Source organism: Oncorhynchus gorbuscha, linkage group LG07, assembly GCF_021184085.1.
Source record: "Oncorhynchus gorbuscha isolate QuinsamMale2020 ecotype Even-year linkage group LG07, OgorEven_v1.0, whole genome shotgun sequence".
NCBI lineage: Eukaryota > Metazoa > Chordata > Actinopteri > Salmoniformes > Salmonidae > Oncorhynchus > Oncorhynchus gorbuscha.
In genome coordinates, this window is record NC_060179.1 from 46,912,663 (window position 1) to 46,938,469 (window position 25,807).

Sequence of the window (25,807 nt, forward strand, 5' to 3'; positions counted from 1 at the left end):
GACAGTTCCTGAGAGAGGGAAATACTGGTTTCCCTCTTCATTTGACGAGCTAAGGCTAACATTTTGTCACATACAACACGCAGGATTAAGCATAATAGCTGACTGATTGAGTGGCCAAACAGAGAGTAATCGTCCCTTACCCTTCCATCCATCCCCTCGCCATCCACTCCGTCACTCTGTATCTGGCTCTTCTGCTTGCTTCTTTCCTGGGTCCTGTGGGAGTCTACCCCTTCGCACAGGGGTCCAGGACTTAGGCCAAGGGAGGGAGCAGAGCCCACTGAGCCGTCTGATAGAGCGGGGTCCGTGCCGGACAGAGAGTCGGTCCTCAGCAGGGCTTCGGAAGAGGACATGGAGCCAATGGGCAGTTTGATCTAAGACAGGAAAAGCGGAAATGTTTGATTAAAATGCCAATAGAGTAAAGTACAATACAGAAAAAGTGGCTATTCCCACCACCTAAAGGAACATTACACTCAAATTAAAAGTTGTCAGATGTACTTGGAACTCAAAAGGAGTCTGATGTCCTGATGCAATCGCATCCCATGTCATCAGTTATGTTGATCCATATTTACAAGATGTGGTTTAATCTTGACAGACTACTTTAAAGATCTGAAACCATTTATCAAACTTTGATTTAAAAGTGTAATGTCCCTTTAAGTATAAGCCTGCAATGACATGGGACAGAAGGTAGCCTAGCGGTTAAGAGCGTTGGACTAGTAACCGAAAGGTTGCAAGATTGAATCCCCGGGCTGACAAGGTACAAATCTGTCATTCTGCAACTGAACAAAGCAGTTAACCCACTAGGCTGTCATTGAAAATAACAATTTGACTTGCCTAGTTAAATAAAGCAAAAATGTAAAAAAATTACGTCTACATTTCCCCCTGGGAATTAACAAAGTTCAGTTCCATTATCCACGCTCACCTTGAGATGCGGTATGGGCTCCTGGTGAAGTGGGGGTGGAGCCTGGTGGTGAAGTTGATGCTGTTGCCGATTAAGGTGGTGTTGTTGCATCTGCTCCTTCCCAGTTATCTCCATAAACATGTCGTCTCTCCTCCCTCTCCCTCGGCCTCCGCCTCCACCACGGCCCCTGCTCCGTTTAACCTCAATTCCTCCTCCAAACCCACTTCCTGCTTCGGTTCCTCCTCCCATCTCACCGCCCATCATTCCACGGGGTGCGTGCTGCTCGGGCTGCGGGCGAATGCGAGGCCTACCCCTGGGCCTTGGAGGCCCTGCTCTCTTTGGCTTGGTGGGTTTACGGCCCCTCTTCTTGGGCCCGTCCTGCGGCAGGAGCTGGGGAGGGGGGCAGAGGGAGTGGTAGAAGTCGAGGTCGCCCATGAGGGGGCTGAGCGTGCCTCCTCCTCCGGCCCCCCCTCCTGTCTTACGGCAGCTGGAGACCAGGTCGGGGAGGTGGTCAGGGAGCCGGCGGCTGTTCAGACGGATGTCCGCTGGCTGGTTGTCCTTGTCCTCATCATCCTCAAACTCGTACTCCTGCGCGTAGCTCTTTTTGGGCAGTGTGTTGGGGTCTCGGCGCTCCTTGAGCAGGTGGAACGAGCTGGACTTGAGGAGCTTCTTGGGGCGCGACGAGCAGAAGATGGGCGAGGTGAGGCCTCCAGGCCCGGTGCCAGTTCCACCGGTGCACCCGCCTGGACTAGAGGACTGGATCAGGCCCAGCTGCGCCGTGTTAACAGTGGACGGCAGCTCATCCAGGTCCAGGGTGCGGTTGCCGGACTCGGGAAGCCTGTGGCAGTATTGCCCATAGCCCTGGTCGGCCAGCATTTCATACCCGGCTCCTCCGCTTCCCCCTCCTGAATTATCCTTCATGGGCTCCTCATGGCCCCCTCCTGGTCCCTCCTGGTTCATCTCCTCCTGCACTGGGCCAGCGCCTCCGGCACAGCTCGACTTGGAGAAGTCGTCTGAGCAGAACATGTCCTCCATGCCGGGGGAAGAAGGAGCGGTCCTCGTCCTGCAGGAGCGAGTCCGGGAAGCAAATAGAGTTGAGTGTGACAAAGCGGTTCTGGCTCTGGCCACAGCTTTTCTCCCCAGGGCTGACCGTGTCGAATGGGTGCTGCTCGGTGCGCTGATGATGGTCTATTTGGACTTGCTGGCCTGGGGTGAGCTGGGACGGGTGTGACTGGGACTCCTGTTGCTGGGAGTGGGTGGAGGGAAGGGGCTGGGGGTGAGTATGAGCCTGGGGGTGAGCGTGGCCATGGGAGTGGGGGTGGTGCCCCGAGTGGCTTTGCTGGTGGTGGGAGTTGGGGTGTTGATGGTGTTGGGGGAGGTGGTGCACGTGCAAGGGGGCGGATAAGCCCATGTCGGGCTCAGAGAGGAACGAGTGGAGCTCCGAGGCGGAGTGTTGAGGGTGGTGGGACGAGAGCCTCTGCTGCTCTTGCTGCTGCTGCCTGTGGCGCTCTCCGCTCCCTCCACCTCTTCCTCCTGCACCACCACCACCACCTCCTCCTCCTCTCCTCTCCTCCACTCCCCCTCCGTCCGCACTGGAGGTCTGGGAGAGCGAGCGGTCAAGCATGTCCATTGAGGACACCACCGAGCTCTGCTGTCGCTGCTTGGACTGGCTCTGGTCTTGCCGAGGAGGTCCGTGGTTGTAGTGAGCCGCTGCCGCTGCGACCTCCAAAGCCTGGGACTGGAGTTGTAGCTGAAGCTGGGAGGCCTGCTGGGTCTGGGACTGGTGTTTGCCCGCGCCCATTCTCCCTCCGGCTCCATCCATCATTGCTTGTTGCTGGCCCACTGAATGCTGCTGCTGATGGGGCTCCATCTTGTTGCGAGTGGTGTGGGACAGCACAGACTGGAGCAGGTGGGGCGGCTGGTGGGACTGGTCCGTGGGGGAATCCACAAGGGAGGCCGAGGATTGAGAGTGCTGTTGCACCTCGGGGTTCTTGCGAGGGTACACCAGCTCGGAGCGCTCTTGTGGATTCTTCTGCAGCTCCATGTGAGCGTGGGACTGTAGGTGGGTGTGAGAGGCGGCGTGTTGCTGCTGCGCGTGGGAGGAGTGTTGGGGGCCCAGGGAGTGCTGGGAGTACGGGTCGCTCCGGCCGTAGTGCACCACCGACCCCAGGGAGTCGTGGTGGTGTAGATGGGGGTGGCTTTGCTCGGCACCTCCTCTTCCGCCACTCCTGCCACCGCCTTCACTGTCAATCCTCTGTTGTTGTTGATGTTTCTTGAGAGACATCTCCAGCTGGCTGTCTAGGCTCGTGACCGCACCCCCAGATCCGGCACCGGCACTGGAGGTAGCGCTGTGGGTGCGGATGACGCTCTGGAGGTGGTACCTCTCCTCAGAGCTCTTGCCGAGCTCGTAGGACGACAGCCCCTTGCCGCCGTCCGTGGTAGAGGGGACAGGCTGCAGAGGTGCCTGTTGTTGGGCCGTCTGTTGAGGTTGTTGCTGCTGGGAGTGGTGATGGGACGCCTGGGGTGTGGGACTGGCCTGGGCTTGGAGAAGGTGCTGGATCAAAAAGTCGTCATCATCGTCCACATCCTCTTGAGACCTCTGGGAGCCCACACCTAGCATGCGGCTGGAGTCGGACTTGGTCTTGTTGGCGGTGGGGTGGTAGGACTGGGACTGGGGACCTCTGGTGTCGGGGTAGCCCTGAGGGGAGGAGATGAAGGTGGGAGAGAGGACAGAGGAGATGTATTTGTTGGAGGCCGTTCCTCCCGGGGACTGGGTGGGGCAGGCAGGGGTGGGGGAGTGCAACCCTGGACGGATGATCCCAGAGTTAGCCGACGGAGAGGGGATAGACTCAGGGATATGGTAAGGCCCTACTCTGGCGCCACCTACTCTCTCATTGGCCATACTACTCCCAGCTCCTCCAGAACCGGAGTTCCCGCTACCTGCGGTGCTGCTACCACCGCCTCCTGAAGTTCCGCCCACCGACGACCCGCTCGACTGTAAAAGAGCTGGGGAGTGGCCTGGGCCGTAACCCAGCGATGGACATCCCGCTCCGCCCAGAGAGGAGGGGACGGACCCATAGGCAGAGTCAGCCCCGTAGACCACATCAGCCGAGTACGACTGGCTTCGCCCTCCCAGGCTTCCGTAGCCTTTTCTTCCTCCGGCTGAGCTCAGGTCCTGGGCCTGAGGGGAGCTGAAACCACCATAGGACTGGGGTAGGTGGGAGGGAGGGGGCTGGCTGGGAGAGTATGATTGGTTCTGCTGTTGTGGCGGGGTTTGGCCTGTGAGAGCGGTGGCGGGGGGGTTTCACTGGGGGCACGGGTGAGCCGTAGCCTGAGAGGCTGTGTTTGGGTAAGGGCTGCTGGACAGATGTGGAAGAGGTAGGAGGGGGTTGCTGCTGGGTAGCTGGAGCACTCTGAGGGGGAGGCTGCTGTCTAGACGGGGCCGAGCTGGAGCTGGAGGGGGGGAGTGAGTTGGAGGGGTGGGCTCCCGAGGCAGAGGAGGAAGAGGAGGTCGTTGAAGAGCTGGAGGACGCAGAAGGGGGCGTGTGAGGGGTACGGGAGGAGGACGCCGAGCTGGTCGAGGAGTAGCCGTTGCTGGAGTTGCTCTTGGTGCCCTTTCCCGCTGCTGAAGAAGAGATGGAGATCGAGTAGGGGGGGCTGGATGATGGGCCGGTACACCTGTTCCGTCCGGGAAGAGGCCTTGTGGTCCGAGGGGCTCTGGTCGCCCACGGGGCTGCAAGAGAGTCCGGCCTGCCTGTGGTGGGCGATCTGCTGGTACCCAGCCCCGCCGCAGCTGAGGTAATGCTGCAGGGAGTGGGCCGCTGAGGAGGAGAGCTGGGACTGGGACGGCGTGGGGCGCTGGTAGTGCTTGATCACGCTGTCCTGCCGGGGCACAGCCCTCTCCTGGATCGAGTTAGACTGGGCCTGAGCCTGGGCTGAGGAAAACACTGAGGCGTTGTACAACTGGGAGGACTGGTCCTGCAGCTGAGAGGACAGCAGGTTGAACTGGTGGGACTGTAGGTGCCGCGCTGATGAGGCCTGGACCGACGAGGCGCCTGTGGGGTCCTGGCCGCCCCGGTAGGCTGTGGCGGCGCTCTGGGAGGGCAGGAGGCGGTCAAAGCCCAGGCTGGACTGAGAGGGACTCTTGATATGCAACAGAGGGTCGTGGGGGGAGAGGAGTCCGTTGGAGGTGGAGTTGAACGTGGGCGTGTCCTGGAGGGTGGGGAAGGAGCGGCTGGAGAAGGAGGCCGGGTGCTGATAGGCGGACAGGGCCGAGGAAGAGGTGAAGGAGCCCGAGCCGGGGAGGGGCCCGGAGATGAAGAGCTCAGCAGGGGCAGGGGTATGTATCGCTGTCAGGGCCAGATAGAGACAAGATGACTATTATTCAAAGCCCATCGACAGAAAAAACTAACAAGCATGACTAAATAATTGTAACCCAACCACTCCCTTAACAAGTAAAAAGCAAAGATAATTCAATATGCAAATGAAACCAACATAATCTCACCAATAATGCGGACATGAAAGAGGAATGACAATTTGATAGAACCTGTGAGGCGTTGGAAATGTGAAAGACTTTTGCCACCCCGTTTTGAACGTCAACACAGGGCTGGTCACATGCTCACCCGTCTGCCAGGACGGCGTGCGGAACTGGGAGAGGAGGGAGGAGGCGGAGGGAGGAGCCTGGGGACCTCGCTGGGACTCCAGAGCGGAGATCAGATTCATGACCGAAGCATCTGGACCAGAGGGACTGGCATGGTGCAGGCCTGTTTCAAACAGTCCAGAGAGACCTGATGGGACAACAAATACAACCATGAGTAAACCGTGACCACCATTTCCCTTTTCACAGATTAAGCAAACTCAACAGGGCATTTAGAGAGATTGCTATATCTATGTGATTAAATGGCATAACTGGGAATAAATAGGTCAAGAAGTGTCCATTACAACAAAATACAATGATGTAGTCCAAACAGATGTTATAAATCTGATATGTTACCAGGTAAAATACAGGTTTTTCCTGCACACACACAAAAGGGGTTTCCATAGAAATTGCATTTTTCAGTGGCTGCAACCTTAGTGCCAGCAGCATGGCCAGTCATAACACCTGTACTGTGGCGACACAATTAAAGGTGTGTGACATATCCCTCACCCAAACTCCGTCCTGCTCCCCAAGCCCCGCCTTGGCCAGAGCTGCCTGGGTGGTGATTGGTCGAATAGCCCTGCAGAGGATGGGGAGTGCCGTAGGTTTGTCGATGGAGAAGTTCCGACTCGGGGTGTGATGATCTGGAACTTCCATAGACGAGACTAGGGAGGAGAAAAGGTCATTTATTCAACTGTTCAAGTCCAATTGCCTTCATTTTCCTAAACCTTTGTTCAAAAGGTGACCCCTGGGAGACCCCGTTAAATTTAATCAGATGCAAGCCCTATGTAAATAGGCCTACAATGTAAATACACTGAGAACACCGTTTAGCTTGAAGGTCATGCCTAACTACAGCACACTCTTCAGAAAACTAAGATCTTAAAGTTATTCAGATGCATTAGTCTACTTCCATCCTAATAAAATGATTACTGTAGCTCATCATTCTTGAAATTGTAAGAATTTAGTCTACTATTCTACGATTACTCAAAATCAACTCCGAATGAATACTAAAATATGATTGCCATCTTAATGCCTGTTGTAGACTTACTTTACAATTCCTGTCCATGATATTTTACCAACACATGACTTTATGCATTGCATGGACCTACAATATGGAAACCCATTAACACCACCCAAAACAATGACTTGATTCCATCTCAAAAATGTTATACCATGTCAATTTTGAGGTAAATCATAGGCCTACATACAGGATATGTTTCTTCATTAGTAGCATTGTGTGGTGTATTCCAACTATCCACATTGCATAGATCAGCACAGCAATCCAACACAAGCTGACAGAGCTTGCTTTATGCAGGGTTGCATCCTATAGGTCTACAGAGCATTCAGAAAGTATTCAGACCCCTTCCCTTTTTCCACATGTTGTTCCGTTAGACTTATTCTAAAAAATAATTACATACGATTTTTCCTCATCAATCTACACACAATACGCCTTCATGACAAAGAAAAAAAAACAGGTTTAGAAATGTAGGCAGAAATACAATTTTTCCATAAGTATTCAGACCCTTTGCTATGAGACTCGAAATTGAGCTCAGGTACATCCTGTGTCCATGTGTATCATCCTTAATGTTTCTACAACTTGCTAAAAAAACGTTTAAAACTATTTCACCTTCATTTAACTAGGCCAGTAAGTTAAAGTCAAATTCTTATTTACAACGACGACCTACCGTGGAACTGTGGGTTAACTGCCTTCAGGGGCAGAACAACATATTTTTGCTTTGTCAGCTCGGGGATTCAATCCAGCAACCTTTTGGTTTCTGGTCCAATGCTCCAACCTCTAGGCTACCTTGGATTCCACCTGTGGTAAATTCAATTGATTGGACATGATTTGGAAAGGAAAACACCTTCCTATATAAAAAGGTCCCAAAGTTGACAGTGCATGTCAGAGCAAAAACTAAGGCATGAGGTTGAAGGAATTGTCCGTAGAGCTCCGGGACAGGATTGTGTCGAGGCACAGATCTGGTGAAGGGTACAAACAAAAATGTCTGCCGCATTGAAGGTCCCCAAGAACACAGTGGCCTCCATCATTCTTAAATGGAAGAAGTTCTATTCGCCAATGTGCAATCACTGGAAAACAAACTCACTGATCTACAGTCGAGACTATCCTTCCAACGGGACATTAAAAACTGTAATATTATATGCTTCACAGTCATCGTCGCAGAACGACACGGATAGATGGCTGTTTTTTCTGTGTATCGCCAGGAAGGAGTAGCTACGTCTGGTAAGATGCATTTGTCAATAACTGCTGGTGAGCAATGACTAATGTTAAAGAAGTCTCGAGGTATTGCTCGCCTGAGGTAGAATACCTGAACACCACACTATCTCTATTATTCGTAGCCATCTATATACCACCACAAACAGATGCTGGCACTAAGACGGCACTCAGGGAACTATAAAAGGCCTTAAGCAAACAGGAAGATGCTCATCCAGAAGCAGCGCTCCTAGAGGCTGGGGACTTATATCCGTTTACCTAATTTCTACCACAATATCAAATGTGCAACCAGAAAAAAAAAGAGAAAATGTACTCCACACACAGACAAAGCTCTCGCTCACCCTCTATTTGGCATACCTGACCATAATTCTATCTTCCTGATTCCTGCTTACGAGCAAAAACTAAAGCAGGAAGTACCAGTGACTCGTTCAATATGAAAGTGGTCCGTGCACGCAAGCACACACACACACACGTGTATGTATACAGTGGGGCAAAAAATATTTAGTCAGCCACCAATTGTGCAAGTTCTCCCACTTAAAAAGATGAGGCCTGTCATTTTCATCATAGGCACACTTATTTTCAACCATAATTTGCAAATAAATTCATAAAAAATCCTACAATGTGATTTTCTGGATTTATTTTTCTCATTTTGTCTGTCATAGTTGAAGTGTACCTATAATGAAAATTACAGGCCTCTCATCTTTTTAAGTGGGAGAACTTGCACAATTGGTGGCTGACTAAATACTTTGCCACACTGTATATGTATACACACACACACACACACACACACACACTAGAGGTCGACCGATTATGATTTTTCAACGCCGATACCGATAATTGGAGGACCAAAAAAGCCAATACCGATTTTTGTTGTTGAAATATTAAAATGAAAATAATAATGACAATTACAACAATACTGAATGAACACTTATTTTAACTTAATATAATACATCAATAAAATAAATAATGAAACATGTTCAATTTGGTTGAAATAATGCAAAAACAAAGCGTTGGAGAAGAAAGTAAAAGTACAATATGTGCCATGTAAAAAAGCTAACGTTTAAGTTCCTTGCTCAGAACATGAGAACATATGAAAAAGCTGGTTGTTCCTTTTAACATGAGTCTTCAATATTCCCAGGTAAGAAGTTTTAGGTTGTAGTCATTATAGGAATTATAGGACTGTGGTCCTTCTGTAGCTCAGTTGGTAGAGCATGGCGCTTGTAACGCCAGGGTAGTGGGTTCGATCACCGGGACCACCCATACGTAGAATGTATGCACACATGACTGTAAGTCGCTTTGGATAAAAGCGTCTGCTAAATGGCATATATTATTATTATTATTTCTCTCTATAACATTTGTATTTCACATACCTTTGACTATTGGATGCTCTTATAGGCACTTTAGTATTGCCAGTGTAACAGTATAGCTTCCGTCCCTCTCCTCGCTCTTCCCTGGGCTCGAACCAGGACCACAACGACAACAGCCACCCTCGAAGCAGCGTTACCCATGCAGAGCAAGGGAAACAACCACAGGCTCAGAGCGAGTGACGTTTGAAACGCTATTAGCGCATGCTAACTAGCCAGCCATTTCACTTCGGTTACACCAGCCTCATCTCGGGAGTTGGTAGGCTTGAAGTCATTAACAGTGCAATGCTTGACGCACAACGAAGAGCTGCTGGCAAAACGCCCGAAAGTGCTGTTTGAATTCATGTTTACGCGCCTGCTTCTGCCTACCACCACTCAGTCAGATACTGTATGATCGCTTGTATGATCAGTTAGATTATATGCAACGCAGGACACACTAGATAATATCTAGTAATATCAACCATGTGTAGTTAACTAGTGATTATGATTGATTGTTTTTTATAAAGAAAAGTTTAATGCTAGCTAGCAACTTACCTTGGCTTACTGCATTCACGTAACAGGCAGTCTCCTTGTAGAGCGCAACGAGAGATAAGATTGGATCCCCCCGAGCTGACAAGGTGAAAATCTGTCGTTCTGCCCCTGAACGAGGCAGAACCTCTTGAAGCTAGGGGGCTATTTTTGTTAAAATAACATTCCCAAAGTAAAGGCCTATTTCTCAGGACCAGATGCTAGAATATGCATATAATTGACAGCTTAGGATAGAAAACACTCAAGTTTCCAAAACAAATTGACAACAGAATTTCAGCATGCTTATAGGGAAGGACACTCACCAAGCACAGCACTTACACAAATTACATTTACATTTACATTTAAGTCATTTAGCAGACGCTCTTATCCAGAGCGACTTACAAATTGGTGCATTCACCTTATGACATCCAGTGGGACAGTCACTTAACAATAGTGCATCTAAAACTTAGGGGGGGTGGGGTGAGAGGGATTACTTAACCTATCCTAGGTATTCCTTAAAGAGGTGGGGTTTCAGGTGTCTCCGGAAGGTGGTGATTGACTCCGCTGTCCTGGCGTCGTGAGGGAGTTTGTTCCACCATTGGGGGGGCCAGGGCAGCGAACAGTTTTGACTGGGCTGAGCGGGAGCTGTACTTCCTCAGTGGTAGGGAGGCGAGCAGGCCAGAGGTGGATGAACGCAGTGCCCTTGTTTGGGTGTAGGGCCTGATCAGAGCCTGGAGGTACTGAGGTGCCGTTCCCCTCACAGCTCCGTAGGCAAGCACCATGGTCTTGTAGCGGATGCGAGCTTCAACTGGAAGCCAGTGGAGAGAACGGAGGAGCGGGGTGACGTGAGAGAACTTGGGAAGGTTGAACACCAGACGGGCTGCGGCGTTCTGGATGAGTTGAAGGGGTTTAATGGCACAGGCAGGGAGCCCAGCCAACAGCGAGTTGCAGTAATCCAGACGGGAGATGACAAGTGCCTGGATTAGGACCTGCGCCGCTTCCTGTGTGAGGCAGGGTCGTACTCTGCGGATGTTGTAGAGCATGAACCTACAGGAACGGGCCACCGCCTTGATGTTAGTTGAGAACGACAGGGTGTTGTCCAGGATCACGCCAAGGTTCTTGGCGCTCTGGGAGGAGGACACAATGGAGTTGTCAACCGTGATGGCGAGATCATGGAACGGGCAGTCCTTCCCCGGGAGGAAGAGCAGCTCCGTCTTGCCGAGGTTCAGCTTGAGGTGGTGATCCGTCATCCACACTGATATGTCTGCCAGACATGCAGAGATGCGATTCGCCACCTGGTCATCAGAAGGGGAAAGGAGAAGATTAATTGTGTGTCGTCTGCATAGCAATGATAAGAGAGACCATGTGAGGTTATGACAGAGCCAAGTGACTTGGTGTATAGCGAGAATAGGAGAGGGCCAAGAACAGAGCCCTGGGGACACCGGTGGTGAGAGCGCGTGGTGAGGAGACAGATTCTCGCCACGCCACCTGGTAGGAGCGACCTGTCAGGTAGGACGCAATCCAAGCGTGGGCCGCGCCGGAGATGCCCAACTCGGAGAGGGTGGAGAGGAGGATCTGATGGTTCACAGTATCGAAGGCAGCCGATAGATCTAGAAGGATGAGAGCAGAGGAGAGAGAGTTAGCTTTAGCAGTGCGGAGCGCCTCCGTGATACAGAGGAGAGCAGTCTCAGTTGAATGACTAGTCTTGAAACCTGACTGATTTGGATCAAGAAGGTCATTCAGAGAGAGATAGCGGGAGAGCTGGCCAAGGACGGCACGTTCAAGAGTTTTGGAGAGAAAAGAAAGAAGGGATACTGGTCTGTAATTGTTGACATCGGAGGGATCGAGTGTAGGTTTTTTCAGAAGGGGTGCAACTCTCGCTCTCTTGAAGACGGAAGGGACGTAGCCAACGGTCAGGGATGAGTTGATGAGCGAGGTGAGGTAAGGGAGAAGGTCTCCGGAAATGGTCTGGAGAAGAGAGGAGGGGATAGGGTCAAGCGGGCAGGTTGTTGGGCGGCCGGCCGTCACAAGACGCGAGATTTCATCTGGAGAGAGAGGGGAGAAAGAGGTCAGAGCACAGGGTAGGGCAGTGTGAGCAGAACCAGCGGTGTCGTTTGACTTAGCAAACGAGGATCGGATGTCGTCGACCTTCTTTTCAAAATGGTTGACGAAGTCATCTGCAGAGAGGAGGGAGGAGGGGGAGGGGGCGGAGGATTCAGGAGGGAGGAGAAGGTGGCAAAGAGCTTCCTAGGGTTAGAGGCAGATGCTTGGAATTTAGCGTGGTAGAAAGTGGCTTTAGCAGCAGAGACAGAGGAGGAAAATGTAGAGAGGAGGGAGTGAAAGGATGCCAGGTCCGCAGGGAGGCGAGTTTTCCTCCATTTCCGCTCGGCTGCCCGGAGCCCTGTTCTGTGAGCTCGCAATGAGTCGTCGAGCCACGGAGCGGGAGGGGAGGACCGAGCCGGCCTGGAGGATAGGGGACATAGAGAGTCAAGGGATGCAGAGAGGGAGGAGAGGAGGGTTGAGGAGGCAGAATCAGGAGATAGGTGGGAGAAGGTTTGAGCGGAGGGAAGAGATGATAGGATGGAAGAGGAGAGAGTAGCGGGGAGAGAGAGCGAAGGTTGGGACGGCGCTATACCATCCGAGTAGGGGCAGTGTGGGAGGTGTTGGATGAGAGCGAGAGGGAAAAGGATACAAGGCAGTGGTCGGAGACTTGGAGGGGAGTTGCAATGAGGTTAGTGGAAGAACAGCATCTAGTAAAGATGAGGTCGAGCGTATTGCCTGCCTTGTGAGTAGGGGGGAAGGTGAGAGGGTGAGGTCAAAAGAGGAGAGGAGTGGAAAGAAGGAGGCAGAGAGGAAAGAGTCAAAGGTAGACGTGGGGAGGTTAAAGTCGCCCAGAACTGTGAGAGGTGAGCCGTCCTCAGGAAAGGAGCTTATCAAGGCATCAAGCTCATTGATGAACTCTCCGAGGGAACCTGGAGGGCGATAAATGATAAGGATGTTAAGCTTGAAAGGGCTAGTAACTGTGACAGCATGGAATTCAAAGGAGGCGATAGACAGATGGGTAAGGGGAGAAAGAGAGAATGACCACTTGGGAGAGATGAGGATCCCGGTGCCACCACCCCGCTGACCAGACGCTCTCGGGGTGTGCGAGAACACGTGGGCGGACGAAGAGAGAGCAGTAGGAGTAGCAGTGTTGTCTGTGGTGATCCATGTTTCCGTCAGTGCCAAGAAGTCGAGGGACTGGAGGGAGGCATAGGCTGAGATGAACTCTGCCTTGTTGACCGCAGATTGGCAGTTCCAGAGGCTACCGGAGACCTGGAACTCCACGTGGGTCGTGCGCGCTGGGACCACCAGAGTAGGGTGGCCGCGGCCACGCGGTGAGGAGCGTTTGTATGGTCTGTGCAGAGAGGAGAGAACAGGGATAAACAGACACATAGTTGACAGGCTACAGAAGAGGCTACGCTAATGCAAAGGAGATTGGAATGACAAGTGGACTACACGTCTCGAATGTTCAGAAAGTTAAGCTTACGTAGCAAGAATCTTATTGACTAAAATGATTAAAATGATACAGTACTGCTGAAGTAGGCCAGCTGGCAGTGGGTGCGTTGTTGACACTACACTAATCAAGTCGTTCCGTTGGGTGTAATAGTTTCTGCAGTGTTGCTATTCGGGGCTAGCAGGCTAGCTAGCAGTGTTGTTTACGTTACGTTGCGTTAAAAGAACGACAATAGATGGCTAGCGAACCTAGAAAATCGCTCTAGACTACACAATTATCTTTGATACAAAGACGGCTATGTAGCTAGCTAAGTAGCTAGCTACGATCAAACAAATCAAACCGTTGTACTGTAATGAAATGAAGTGAAAATGTGATACAACCTGTGAATGCGACCGGGTAGTTGAGTTCTATACAGAAGACGTTGGCTAGCGTTGGCTAGCTGTTGGCTAGCTAGCAGAGTCACCTACGTTAAGGACGACAAATAGCTGGCTAGCTAACCTCGGTAAATTAAGATAATCACTCTAAGACTACACACTCTAAACCTAAACAACACAATTATCTTGGATACGATGATACGAAGACAGCAAAGACAGCTATGTAGCTAGCTAACACTAAACTAATCAAGTCGTTCAGTTGAGTGTAATAGTTTTCCCAGTGCAGCTAATCAGTGGACGTTAGCTAGCTGGCTAGTGAAGACTACGTTAGGACGGCGAAATACGATAATTACGCAATTATCTTTGATACAAAGACGGCTATGTAGCTAGCTGAGAAGAAATTGCTAGGATAAGACAAATCAAACCGTTGTGATATAATGAAATATAATGAAAAAGTTATACTACCCGTTGGAGCGACGTGCAGATGCGACCACTCGCTCCATTACATGATTGGCTGAGAGAAATTGATGATAAAATTATTGTAGGGGCTGTCTTGTTAGATTTCAGTGTAGCTGTTGACATTATGGATCATAGTCTGCTGCTGGAAAAATGTATGCGTTATGCCTTTACACCCCATGCTATAATGTGGATAGAGTTACTTGTCTAACAGAACAGAGGGTGTTCTTTAAATGGAAGCCTATCAAATATAATACAGTCAGAATCAGGAACTCCCCAGGGTAGCTGTCGAGGCCCCTTGCTTCTTTCAATTTTAACTAACGACATGCCACTGACTTTGAGTAAAAGCTAGAGTTTCTATGTATGTGGATGACTCTATACATGTCATCTACTACAGCAACAAATGACTGCAACACTCAACAAAGAGCTGCAGTAAGTTTCAGAGTGGGTGGCAAGGAATAAGTTAGCCCTCAATATTTTAACCTAAAATAATTGTATTTGGAACAAAACTCACTAAACCCTAAACCTAAACTAAATCTTGTAATAAGTAATGTGGAAATTGAGATGACTAAACTGCTTGGAGTAACCCTACATTGTAAACTGTCATGGTCAAAACATATCAATGCAGTAGTAGCTAAGTTGGGGAGAAGTCTGTCTATAAAAAAAGCAATGCTCTGCCTTCTTAACAACACTATCAACAAGGCAGGTCCTGAAGGCCCAAGTTTTGTAGCACCTTGACTACTGTTCAGTTGTGTGGTCAGGTGCCACAAAAAAGGACTTAAGAAAATTGCAATTGGCTCAGAACAGGGCAGCACGGATGGCCCTTGGATGTATACAGAGCAATAATATTAATAAAATGCATGACAATCTCTCCTGGCTGAAAGTGGGAGGAGAGATTGACTTCATCACTACTTTTATTTATGAGAGGTTTTGACATATTGAATTCACCGAGCTGTCTGTGTAAACTACTGGCACACAGCTCGGACACCCATGCATACCCCACAAGACATACCACAAGAGATTTCTTCACAGTCCCCAAGTCCAGAAGAATATGGGAGGCATGCAGTACTACATAGAGCCATGACTTCATGGAACTCTATTCCACATCAAGTAACTAACGCAAGCTGTAAAATTGTATTTAAAAATAGATTTAAAAAATACCTTACGGAACAGCGGGGACTGCAACACAAACATTGGCACACACACATGGATTTCGTCATGTAGATATGTGGTAGTGGTGGAGTAGGGGCCTGAGGGCACACAGTGTTGTGAAATCTGTGAATGTATTGTAATGTTTTAAAATTGTATAAACTGCTTTAATTCTGCTGGACTCCAGGAAGAGTAGCTAATAGGGATCCATAATCATCCATTGGATCCATTGACTCCAGCAAAGGCGGAGGTGTTGGTAACATTTACGATAGCAAACTTCAATTTACAAAAAAAAAAAAGACTAGCTACTGTTTACAGGCCTCCTGGGCCATATACAGCGTTCTTCATTGAGTTCCCTGAATTCCTATCGGACCTTGTAGTCATAGCAAATAATATTCAAATTTTTGGTGACTTTAATATTCACATGGAAAAGTCCACAAACCCACTCCAAAAGGCTTTCGGAGCCGTCATCGACTCAGTGGGCTTTGTCCAACATGTCTCTGGACATACTCACTGTCACAGTCACTCTGGACCTAATTTTGTCCTATGGAATAAATGTTGTGGATCTTAATGTTTTTCCCTCAATCCTGGACTATCGGACCACCATTTTATTATGTTTGCAATTGCAACAAATAATCTGCTCAGACCCCAACCAAGGAGCATCAAAAGTCGTGCTATAAATCCTCAGACAACACAAAGATTCCTTGATGCCCTTCCAGACTCCCTCTGCCTACCCAAGGACGTCAGAGGACAAAAATCAGTTAACCACGTAAATGAGGTACTCAATTTAACCTTTAACCGCAATACCCTACATGCAGTTGCAACCCTAAAAACATTTCTCATAAGAAACTAGCTCCCTGGTATACAGAAAATACCCGAGCTTTGAAGCAAGCTTCCAGAAAATTGGAACGGAAATGGTGCCACACCAAACTGGAAGTCTGATCATCCTATTTCATGGTTTTACTGCTAACCTACAAAGCATTACATGGACTAGCTCCTACCTGTCTCCCTGATTTGGTCCTGCCGTACATACCTACACGTACGCTACGGTCACAAGACGCAGGCCTCCTAATTGTCCCTAGAATTTCTAAGCAAACAGCTGGAGGCAGGGCTTTCTCCTATAGAGCTCCATTTTTATTGAATGGTCTGCCTACCCATGTGAGAAACGCAAACTCGGTCTCAACCTTTAAGTCTTTGCTGAAGGCTCATCTCTTCAGTGGGTCATATGATTGAGTGTAGTCTGGCCCAGGAGTGTGAAGGTGAACGGAAAGTTTCTGGACCAACGAACCGCCCTTGCTGTCTCTGCCTGGTCGGTTCCCCTCTTTCCACTAGGATTCTCTGCCTCGAACACTATTACAGGGGCTGAGTCACTGGCTTACTGGTGCTCTTCCATGCCGTCCCTAGGAGGGGTGCGTCACTTGAGTGGGTTGAGTCACCGACGTGATCTTCCTGTCTGGGTTGGCGCCCCCCCCCCCCCCCCCCCTTGGGTTGTGCCGTGGTGGAGATCTTTGTGGGCTATACTCGGCCTCGTCTCAGGATGGTAAGTTGGTGGTTGAAGATATCCCTCTAGCGGTGTGGGGGCTGTGCTTTGGCAAAGTGAGTGGGGTTATATCCTTCCTGTTTGGCCCTGTCCGGGGGTATCATTGGATGGGGCCAGTGTCTCCTGACCCCTCCTGTCTCAGCCTCCAGTATTTATGCTGCAGTAGTTTGTGTGTCGGGGGGCTAGGGTCAGTTTGTTATACCTGGAGTGCTTCTCCTTTCTTATCCGGTGTCCTGAGTGAATTTAAGTATGCTCTCTCTTTCTCTCGGAGGACCTGAGCCCTAGGACCATGCCTCAGGACTACCTGGCATGATGACTCCTTGCAGTTCCCAGGCCACCTGGCCGTGCTGCTGCTCCAGTTTCAAATATTCTGCCTGCGGCTATGGAATCCTGACCTGTTCACCGGACGTACTACCTGTCCCAGACCTGCTGTTTTCAACTCTCTAGAGACAGCAAGAGTGATAGAGATACTCTTAATGATCGGCTATGAAAAGCCAACCGACATTTACTCCTGAGGTGCTGACTTGCTGCACCCTCGACAACTACTGTGATTAGTGAACATTTGAATATTTTGGCCATGTTCTGTTATAATCTCCACCCGGCACAGCCAGAAGAGGACTGGCCACCCCTCATAGCCTGGTTCCTCTAGGTTTCTTTCTAGGTTTGGGCCTTTATAGGGAGTTTTTCCTAGTCATCGTGCTTCTACATCTGCATTGCTTGCTGTTTAGGGTTTTAGGCTGGGTTTCTGTACAGTACTTTGAGATATCAGCTGATGTACGAAGGGCTATATAAATACATTTGACTCCCTGATGAAAGATGATGAGCGATCGGCAAAGGCAACCTTCGGGCATCACGGCTCGGTAAGAAATTATATATATACACACACACACACACAGTTGAAGTCGGAAATTTGCATCCACCTTAGCCAAATACATTTAAACTCACAATTCCAGACATTTAAACCTAGTAAAAATGCCCTGTTTTAGGTCAGTTAAGATCACCACTTCACTTTAAGAATGTGAAATGTCGGAATAATAGTAGAGTTATTTCAGCTTTTATTTCTTTCATCAAATTCCCAGTGGGTCAGAAGTTTACATACACTCAATTAGTATTTGGTAGCATTGCCTTTCTGGAACTCCCCCTTCAACAGGCAGAGTCAACAAACAATACGTGGTGGGTTTTCTGTTCACACCCTGACATTTCCATTCCTCTTCTGACAACAGAACGTGACCAAATGTTCACCAGGCACAGCAAGGGACGCCCGGACCGTTATGCTATTCCAAGCATGTGTAACCGAAGAGAGATACCACGAGTGGGCACAGAATACACAGCCTTCCTGCTGTGGGCGTCTATTTCAGCACCGTTTCGCGCTGCTCTGAGACAAGCCTGCAGAAACAAAAATGTTAAAATATTCCATTTGTGTTGACTGAATATAAGCAAGTAATGTCTGCTGAATAATCAAGTTAGAATTATATATTTCTGGAGAAATCTAAATAACAAACAGTCTTTATTTACAAATTAGTGACAATGTCTCACCCCATGTTCAAGAATTGCCTTTTACCTCACTCACTCTAGGTTAAATGAAAACAAAATCTCCAAAATGTTGTTACATTTTAAAGAAAGTGATTAATATTCATTTAGAATTATATAAAAAGCCCCTCCGATATTCAGATATTCTCACAGATCCTAACGAAAAATGCCCCCTAGACTCCTCCAATCCTCTAAATGTAATTGTTGGCGGAGAGTCAAATCATTGAAAAAAAAAATGTTTTGATATACTGTTAAAAATGGTGTAGGTCATTTATTTATAGAGCATATTGAAGTTAAAAGCAAAAGCCTACAACTATTTTACCACTGTTTCGCGTTGCTCTGAGACAAGCACAACACAGGGATTCTTTAGCTAAATAGCCCAGTGCTGTACTGCCGGATATCACGTTGTACAGGGCCATATTTCCATTCCATCTTAACAGAAACCCAGAGGGTTAAGTTTTTCATGGAATAAAAACTTAAATTATATCTAATTAATTAAGTACCAGTCTAAAGTCTGGACACACCTACTCATTACCGGATGTTTCTTTATTTTTACTATTTTCTACACTGTAGAATAATAGCGACGACATCACAACTATGAAATAACACATATGGAATCAGTTAAGAACAAATTCCTATTTACAAGGAAAGCCTACTCCTTCCTCCCCAACAGGAAACCCTGGTCTCCCGCGTGCCCCGCATTCTGTAGTACAGACATCGTCTGCTCTCCCTAATGTAAGGAATTAGGCACTTTCCCATGTTTACTACAGTACGTATTGTAGACTGCACAGTAGCCTAATAAACAATTAAACACATTTCATTAATAAAATGTTACAATTGTAAAATAATCAGTTGGTCACCGGTTAAACTGATTCTACATTGAATTTAGTCTTTGCGATGCTCAAACAAATGTGTTTATCTGTAGTTGTTCTTCAACAAAAACACAACAGGCATATACATATGCGGTCCCAATGTCTAAATAGTGAAGGTAGGGATAGTTTAAACTGCAGTAGGATGGTTCTCACAGGTGAGATAATCAGCCCATGCTTGGTGAATAGCACTTGGTTGGCACCTTCGATGCCGATAATGTGATAGGCAGACGTGATGTAGACAGATACTTTACGTGCTATTTCTTACATTAGTACCCCAGGTCATCTTAGGTTTCATTACATACAGTCGAGAAGAACTACTGAATATAAGAGCAGCGTCAACTCACCATCAGTACGACCAAGAATATGACTTTCGCGAAGCGGATCCTGTGTTCTGCCTTTCACCCAGGACAACGGAATGGATCCCAGCCGGCGACCCAAAAAAACGACTTCGTAAAAGAGGGAAACGTAGCGGTAGACTAACGTTCTTTGCTTCACGGAAACATGGCTCACTGGAGAGACTTAAATTGTATCAGCATATCGATTGCGCAACCAGGGCTGGCAAAACCTTGGATCACTGCTATTCTAACTTCCGCGACGCATATAAGGCCCTGCCCCGCCCTCCTTTCGGAAAAGCTGACCAAGACTCCATTTTGTTGATCCCTGCCTACAGACAGAAACTAAAACAAGAAGCTCCCACGCTGAGGTATGTTCAACACTGGTCCGACCAATCTGATTCCACACTCCAAGACTGCTTCCATCACGTGGACTGGGATATGTTTCGTATTGCGTCAGGCAACAACATTGACGAATACACTGATTCAGTATGAGAGTTCATTAGAACGTGCGTTGAAGATGTCGTTCCCATAGCAACGATTAAAACATTTCCAAACCAGAAACCGTGGATTGATGGCAGCATTCGCATGAAACTGAAAGCGCGAACCACTGCTTTTAATCAGGGCAAGGTGACCGGAAATATGACCGAATACAAACAGTGTAGCTATTCCCTCCGCAAGGCTATTAAACAAGCTAAGCGTCAGTACAGAGACAAAGTAGAATCTCAATTCAACGGCTCAGACACAAGAGGTATGTGGCAGGGTCTACAGTCAATCACGGATTACAAAACGAAAACCAGCCCAGTCACGGACTAGGATGTCTTGCTCCCAGGCAGACTAAATAACTTTTTTGCCCGCTTTGAGGACAATACAGTGCCACTGACACGGCCTGGAACCAAAACATGCGGCCTCTCCTTCACTGCAGCCGAGGTGAGGAAAACATTTAAACGTGTTAACCCTCGCAAGGCTGCAGGCCCAGACGGCATCCCCAGCCGCGCCCTCAGAGCATGTGCAGACCAGCTGGCTGGTGTGTTTACGGACATATTCAATCAATCCCTATCCCAGTCTGCTGTTCCCACATGCTTCAAGAGGGCCACCATTGTTCCTGTTCCCAAGAAAGGTAATGTAACTGAGCTAAACGACTACCGCCCCGTAGCACTCACTTCCGTCATCATGAAGTGCTTTGAGAGACTAGTCAAGGACCATATCACCTCAACCCTACCCGACACCCTAGACCCACTCCAATTTGCTTATCGCCCAAATAGGTCCACAGACGATGCACAAGAGGAATACCTATGTGAGAATGCTGTTCATCGACTACAGCTCGGCATTTAACACCATAGTACCCTCCAAGCTAGTCATCAAGCTTCCTGACGGGCCGCCCCCAGGTGGTGAGGGTAGGCAACAACATCGCCACCCCGCTTATCCTCAACACTGGGGCCCCACAAGGGTGCGTTCTGAGCCCTCTCCTGTACCCCCTGTTCACCGTTCACCCACGACTGCGTGGCCACGCACGCCTCCAACTCAATCATCAAGTTTGCGGACGACACAAAAGTGGTAGGCTTGATTACCAACAACGTCGAGACGGCCTACAGGGAGGAGGTGAGGGCCCTCCGAGTGTGGTGTCAGGAAAATAACCTCACACTCAACAAAACTAAGGAGATGATTGTGGACTTCAGGAAACAGCAGAGGGAACACTCCCCTATCCACATCGATGGAACAGTAGTGGAGAGGGTAGCAAGTTATGTTCCACGGCATACACATCACAGACAAACTGAATTGGTCCACCCACACAGACAGCATTGTGATGAAGGCGCAGCAATGCCTCTTCAACCTCAGGAGGCTGAAGAAATTCGGCTTGTCATCAAAAGCACTCAAACTTCTACAGATGCACAATCGAGAGCATCCTGGCGGGCTGTATCACCGCCTGGTACGGCAACTGCTCCGCCCACAACCGCAAGGCTCTCCAGAGGGTAGTGAGGTTTGCACAACGCATCACCGGGGGCAAACTACCTGCCCTCCAGAACACCGATAACCCCCCGATGTTACAGGAAGGCCATAAAGATCATCAAGGACAACAACCACCCGAGCCACTGCCTGTTCACCCCGCTATCATCCAGAAGGCGAGGTCAGTACAGGTACATCAAAGCTGGGACCGAGAGACTGAAAAACAGCTTCTATCTCACGGCCATCAGACTGTTAAACAGCCACCACTAACATTGAGTGTTGTTGGTTATTACTGCATTGTCGGAACTAGAAGCACAAGCATTTCGCTACACTCGCATTAACATCTGCTAACCATGTGTATGTGACAAATAAAATTTGATTTGATCAGCAGAGAAAGTACACACGTTTTGATTGGTTTACATTTTATTACTCAGCTGCATTTGCCTGTCCAGCCAGCGAAAATAAAAGTATTTTGAAAAGAACTACAAGAATTGACATTGCCAAAAAAACAGAAATGTGTTCAGAAGCAATAAATATAAACAATATGTAAAAACCAGCTTCTCGAGACAGATTGATCATCTCAAAAACTTAAGCAGATAGCTAGCTGAAGGGTTGGGCGGTATCCAGATTTTCATAGTCATACCATCCTTCTCTCATCCCGGGATTTATAGTATTACCAGCATAGTACACAAGAGGGTGCAAAAAAAAATTATCAGACTCCCATTGTGTGTCTATTACCAGAATGCTAACAAAATCTGCACAAGTAATAGCAAATGTCAATGGAAGCTGCTAGCTAAATATGCTAATGAGCACAAACAAAAATAAACGGATTGCAAAGACAGGCAATCCAGCTCAAAGTTATACATATGTAGGTAGGAGCTACCGAATGTCATTGTTGGCGAGTTTGGATATTGACAAGCGAATGTGAACGAGAGACATTGTTGACACAAGCTTGTCTGAAGGAAAAACTGTACTGGCACTAAAGCAGCATGTGTCTGTGTGGAGTCGCTAGGGTAACGGGCCTGCCTGCTGGCCAAGAACAGAGGAGAAAAATGCAAGGAAATCAAGCAGCGGCTGCTGTTCAGATGTCAAAGCACTTTGGATGAGTTCTCAAACACAGCAAGAAGCAAACACTATATGATGCCCCGTCACCTTATTAATTCAGGCCCTTGCTTAGATATCTGAGGGGTCGCGTCAACACAGAACTCTACATTTTTCCACGCAATAAATAATTATAAAATGCATTAGAAATATCATGATGCATTTTGTAAACGGAGATTGACAATTCTTCTTGTAATTTTTTGCTTCAGTTGTAATTCTCCACTCGGCTAAGAATTCACAAAAGGCCATTCTATCAGCAGACAGTGCTCTGACTGATGTGTAGCGAATTTTCTTGGTGTAGCCAGCCTACTTTTCATGATGTCCATGCAAACATGATGTCCATGCATAGTTTTTGCAAAAATTATTTTTTTCATTGTAAGCCAATTTACTGGTTGCCATCTGATGAGAATGACATTTTCTGCCTAATGTGTTGCACTAATGTATTTTCTGTGAAGTAAAACTGTAGTGCACGTCCCCGATCATTATATTTAAGCAACAAAAAAAACTATTGCCTTTCAATATAAAACTCGACCACTGTCAATACACAGCTGGACTCCGGCTTTTTCTCGTTGCATTATTACCAAATAAACACGTGACTGGCTATGTGGAACTACGGTAAGCTTCATAGTGTAACGACCCTGGGTTTATAACCGCGGATATCGACTCTGCATCTGAGCATGCTTTTGCAGCACGGTCGATAGCGTGCTGGACTTCGGGCTAGAAGGTCGAGGGTTCGAGGCCTGCTCCCTGCTGTTTCATTACATTGGTGTCAGAAGGGATCGGACCTTGCATCCACGACAGTGTGTGTGCTTGGCCGGTGAGCGCGTTCCTGTAAGACGTAGAGTCGCAAGCTAGCGCGAGGACGCGCTCTTTGAAAGGAGGGAGTAGTGTATGACCCTGGGTTTATAAGCGCGGATATCGACTCGGTCACTTGAGCATGCTTTTGCGGCACGGTCGATAGCGCACTGGACTTCGGGCTAGTTCAAGACCTGCTCCCTGCCCGTTTCATTACAATACTGTAAAATAATGTGACACGAAGAACTCAATCTGCTTTATCTCCTAACGTATTGCACAAGTTGGCGGTAGGTATTTACTTAAAAAGTAACTACAAATATTTAAATGTATTTTACAACTTCAATTAAATGGTTAACGGTATTGACAGTATTGAAAAACCATGCCATGTCCATTTCTAAATAACCCAGTATGTGGTATATAGGGTGTACCGCCCAAGCCTACTAAATAGCCATGATCCGACCATGTACCATGCTAGCTTTTGTCATTAACTAGGTAGCCTACTAGCTAGCAAACCAAATCATATCATGGTAGATATAGTATGATGGCAATATGTTGAAAACACTGACAAGATCAATCAAAATAAAGACTTAGCTACCTAATATATTTGATCTGCTATCAAGACTGGGTGGAATGCATTTTAACTTAACTATGCACAACAACCTAGAGTTGTGCTGTTATTTTAGGAGCCAATGTGTTGACTATCAACCATTATCGTTCTTCACAGCACCAGAGCTGGCAACATTCGACGACTGCCACCTTGCGCTAAATCACTGCAAGCAAACAATTTACATTGTAACAACTTTGCTACATCACAGGCGGAAGCATCTCAGTTAATATGTGAAACTAACGTATCAAGCTATGTCACAGAAGGAAAAACTAGAAAGATACAAACTGGGCATTGTAATGGCAGTTTCTTGCAAATGCAATAGTCTCGTGTGCATTTACCTATGAATAAGATATGGGCTGTTTTCACAGTCAATGTGTCAAACTATTCTAAAAGGATGTACTACTATAATTATTCTAATGGTCCAGACATATACTCCAACCCACCCCCCTCTAATCTCGTTCCCTCCCCATCGGTCTACCTAAAACCATGCTTTTAGTCTGTCAATCGCATTCTATACATGTTCAAGAGCCCTACAAGCTACTCCACCACCCCCACACGGATTGCTCCAATCCATTTATAATACTGGTAACAACGCGATGCTGCCTGTAGGCAGGTTACAGATCGATGTCAACGTACCAAATGAACGACCAATCGATTACATACACGCAAAAACAGAATGCAATATATTAGCTAGTGTGCAAACATTTGCAGGACTGGATCAATTGCTTACCTTGCTTTCGCTGATCTCTCATAACTCCATCCGGCTCCTGCGCCCAAATCACCGAACCCTGTTCCCGGGTAATTTCTATCCATTTTTCATTTATGAGAAATGTGTTACAAGGACGAAAACTCTTAAGTATTAGGAATTTTCACAGACTTGGGGTATCAGTCTTCCCCGTGATAGATTTTAGACTATTTCCCCCGTTTCATTAGAAAATCAAAGGGATTGGAAAACAGTATATTGAAAGAGAAATGGAGGGGAGGAGAAAACTGGACAAAAAGGGGGGGTCAGGGGATGTACTCCAACCACCTCCAAAAATCAGTCTCTCCTTTCCTACACTTTCCTCTAAATATAATTTCCACAACTGCCAAATTGCAACGACGCTATACACGATCATGATAAATTATCGATAAATTGCAGAGAAACATTCATGCCGTATACCATTCCCTTTATTGCTAGAGCAAATGCATTGATCCGCGACTGAAAAGATTAACATCGATATCTCACGACTGTTCCAAATAGGATCAAACGATAAATGATCATAGAACAGTAATCGTGATTTATTTAGCATGCAAAATGCCTTCCCATCCTGAAATCGTTGTGGGCTAGCAGATGCTACTAGTTAATAGCTAGCTAGCCCTGTCGACGCATCAAAATAAAACTGGGTTGCTATCTATATAGCCTTCTACCATTCCTTCTCCTTTTTTACATTACAAAATCATGACTACGACGATATCGCGACATCTGGAAACCATCATCTAAATTTCAAAAATCGATGAAGACGGAAAGTAGGCCTCGTTTTCTATATTTTTAGTCTTTTTCCTCGGAAGACGCCATTTTTGAAGGCGGCTGGCTCTCAATCCTTTCTCCCTCCCCTCACCCACCCACGTCGCTCAAACACAGGCGCACTGGGTCTGTTGTGTCCTCCATCCACCGGTTCTCACGGCTCGCCACTAGTTACCACAGTGGCAAAGTCAACACCCCCGCACATTTCCTCTTCTTCAAATCCTAACCTCAACCACACTGCTAACCTTATGCCAAACCTTCAATTCAGACCAAAAAGCACGTTTTTGTTTTCATGATTTTTTTTACGATAAATCCCATTTCGACTTTGTAGCTGTAGGAACTAGTGGAAACCGTTCTCGTGAGAAGGGGAGGGGCTATATCCTCTGATGTTACATCCAGTATGGCATCCAGCTCAGAGTTACAACTTCTTGCAAAGCATCCGGATGAGTTTTACATACAGCACAGA

At 47.8% G+C, this 25,807-nt stretch overlaps 1 protein-coding gene across 1 annotated transcript in view; it reads right to left on the bottom strand.

The window, feature by feature from the left end:
- LOC124039929 (proline-rich protein 12-like) overlaps window positions 1-25,440 on the bottom strand; it is a 63,327-nt gene extending 37,887 nt beyond the window's left edge. The window contains 8 exon segments of the mRNA XM_046356491.1: window positions 141-371; window positions 920-1,939; window positions 1,941-4,199; window positions 4,201-4,546; window positions 4,548-5,247; window positions 5,521-5,685; window positions 6,045-6,199; window positions 24,565-25,440. Of these exon segments, the coding sequence (XP_046212447.1) occupies window positions 141-371; window positions 920-1,939; window positions 1,941-4,199; window positions 4,201-4,546; window positions 4,548-5,247; window positions 5,521-5,685; window positions 6,045-6,199; window positions 24,565-24,647 (4,959 nt within the window). The 5' untranslated portion in view covers window positions 24,648-25,440.
- Window positions 25,441-25,807: the final 367 nt, after the last annotated feature.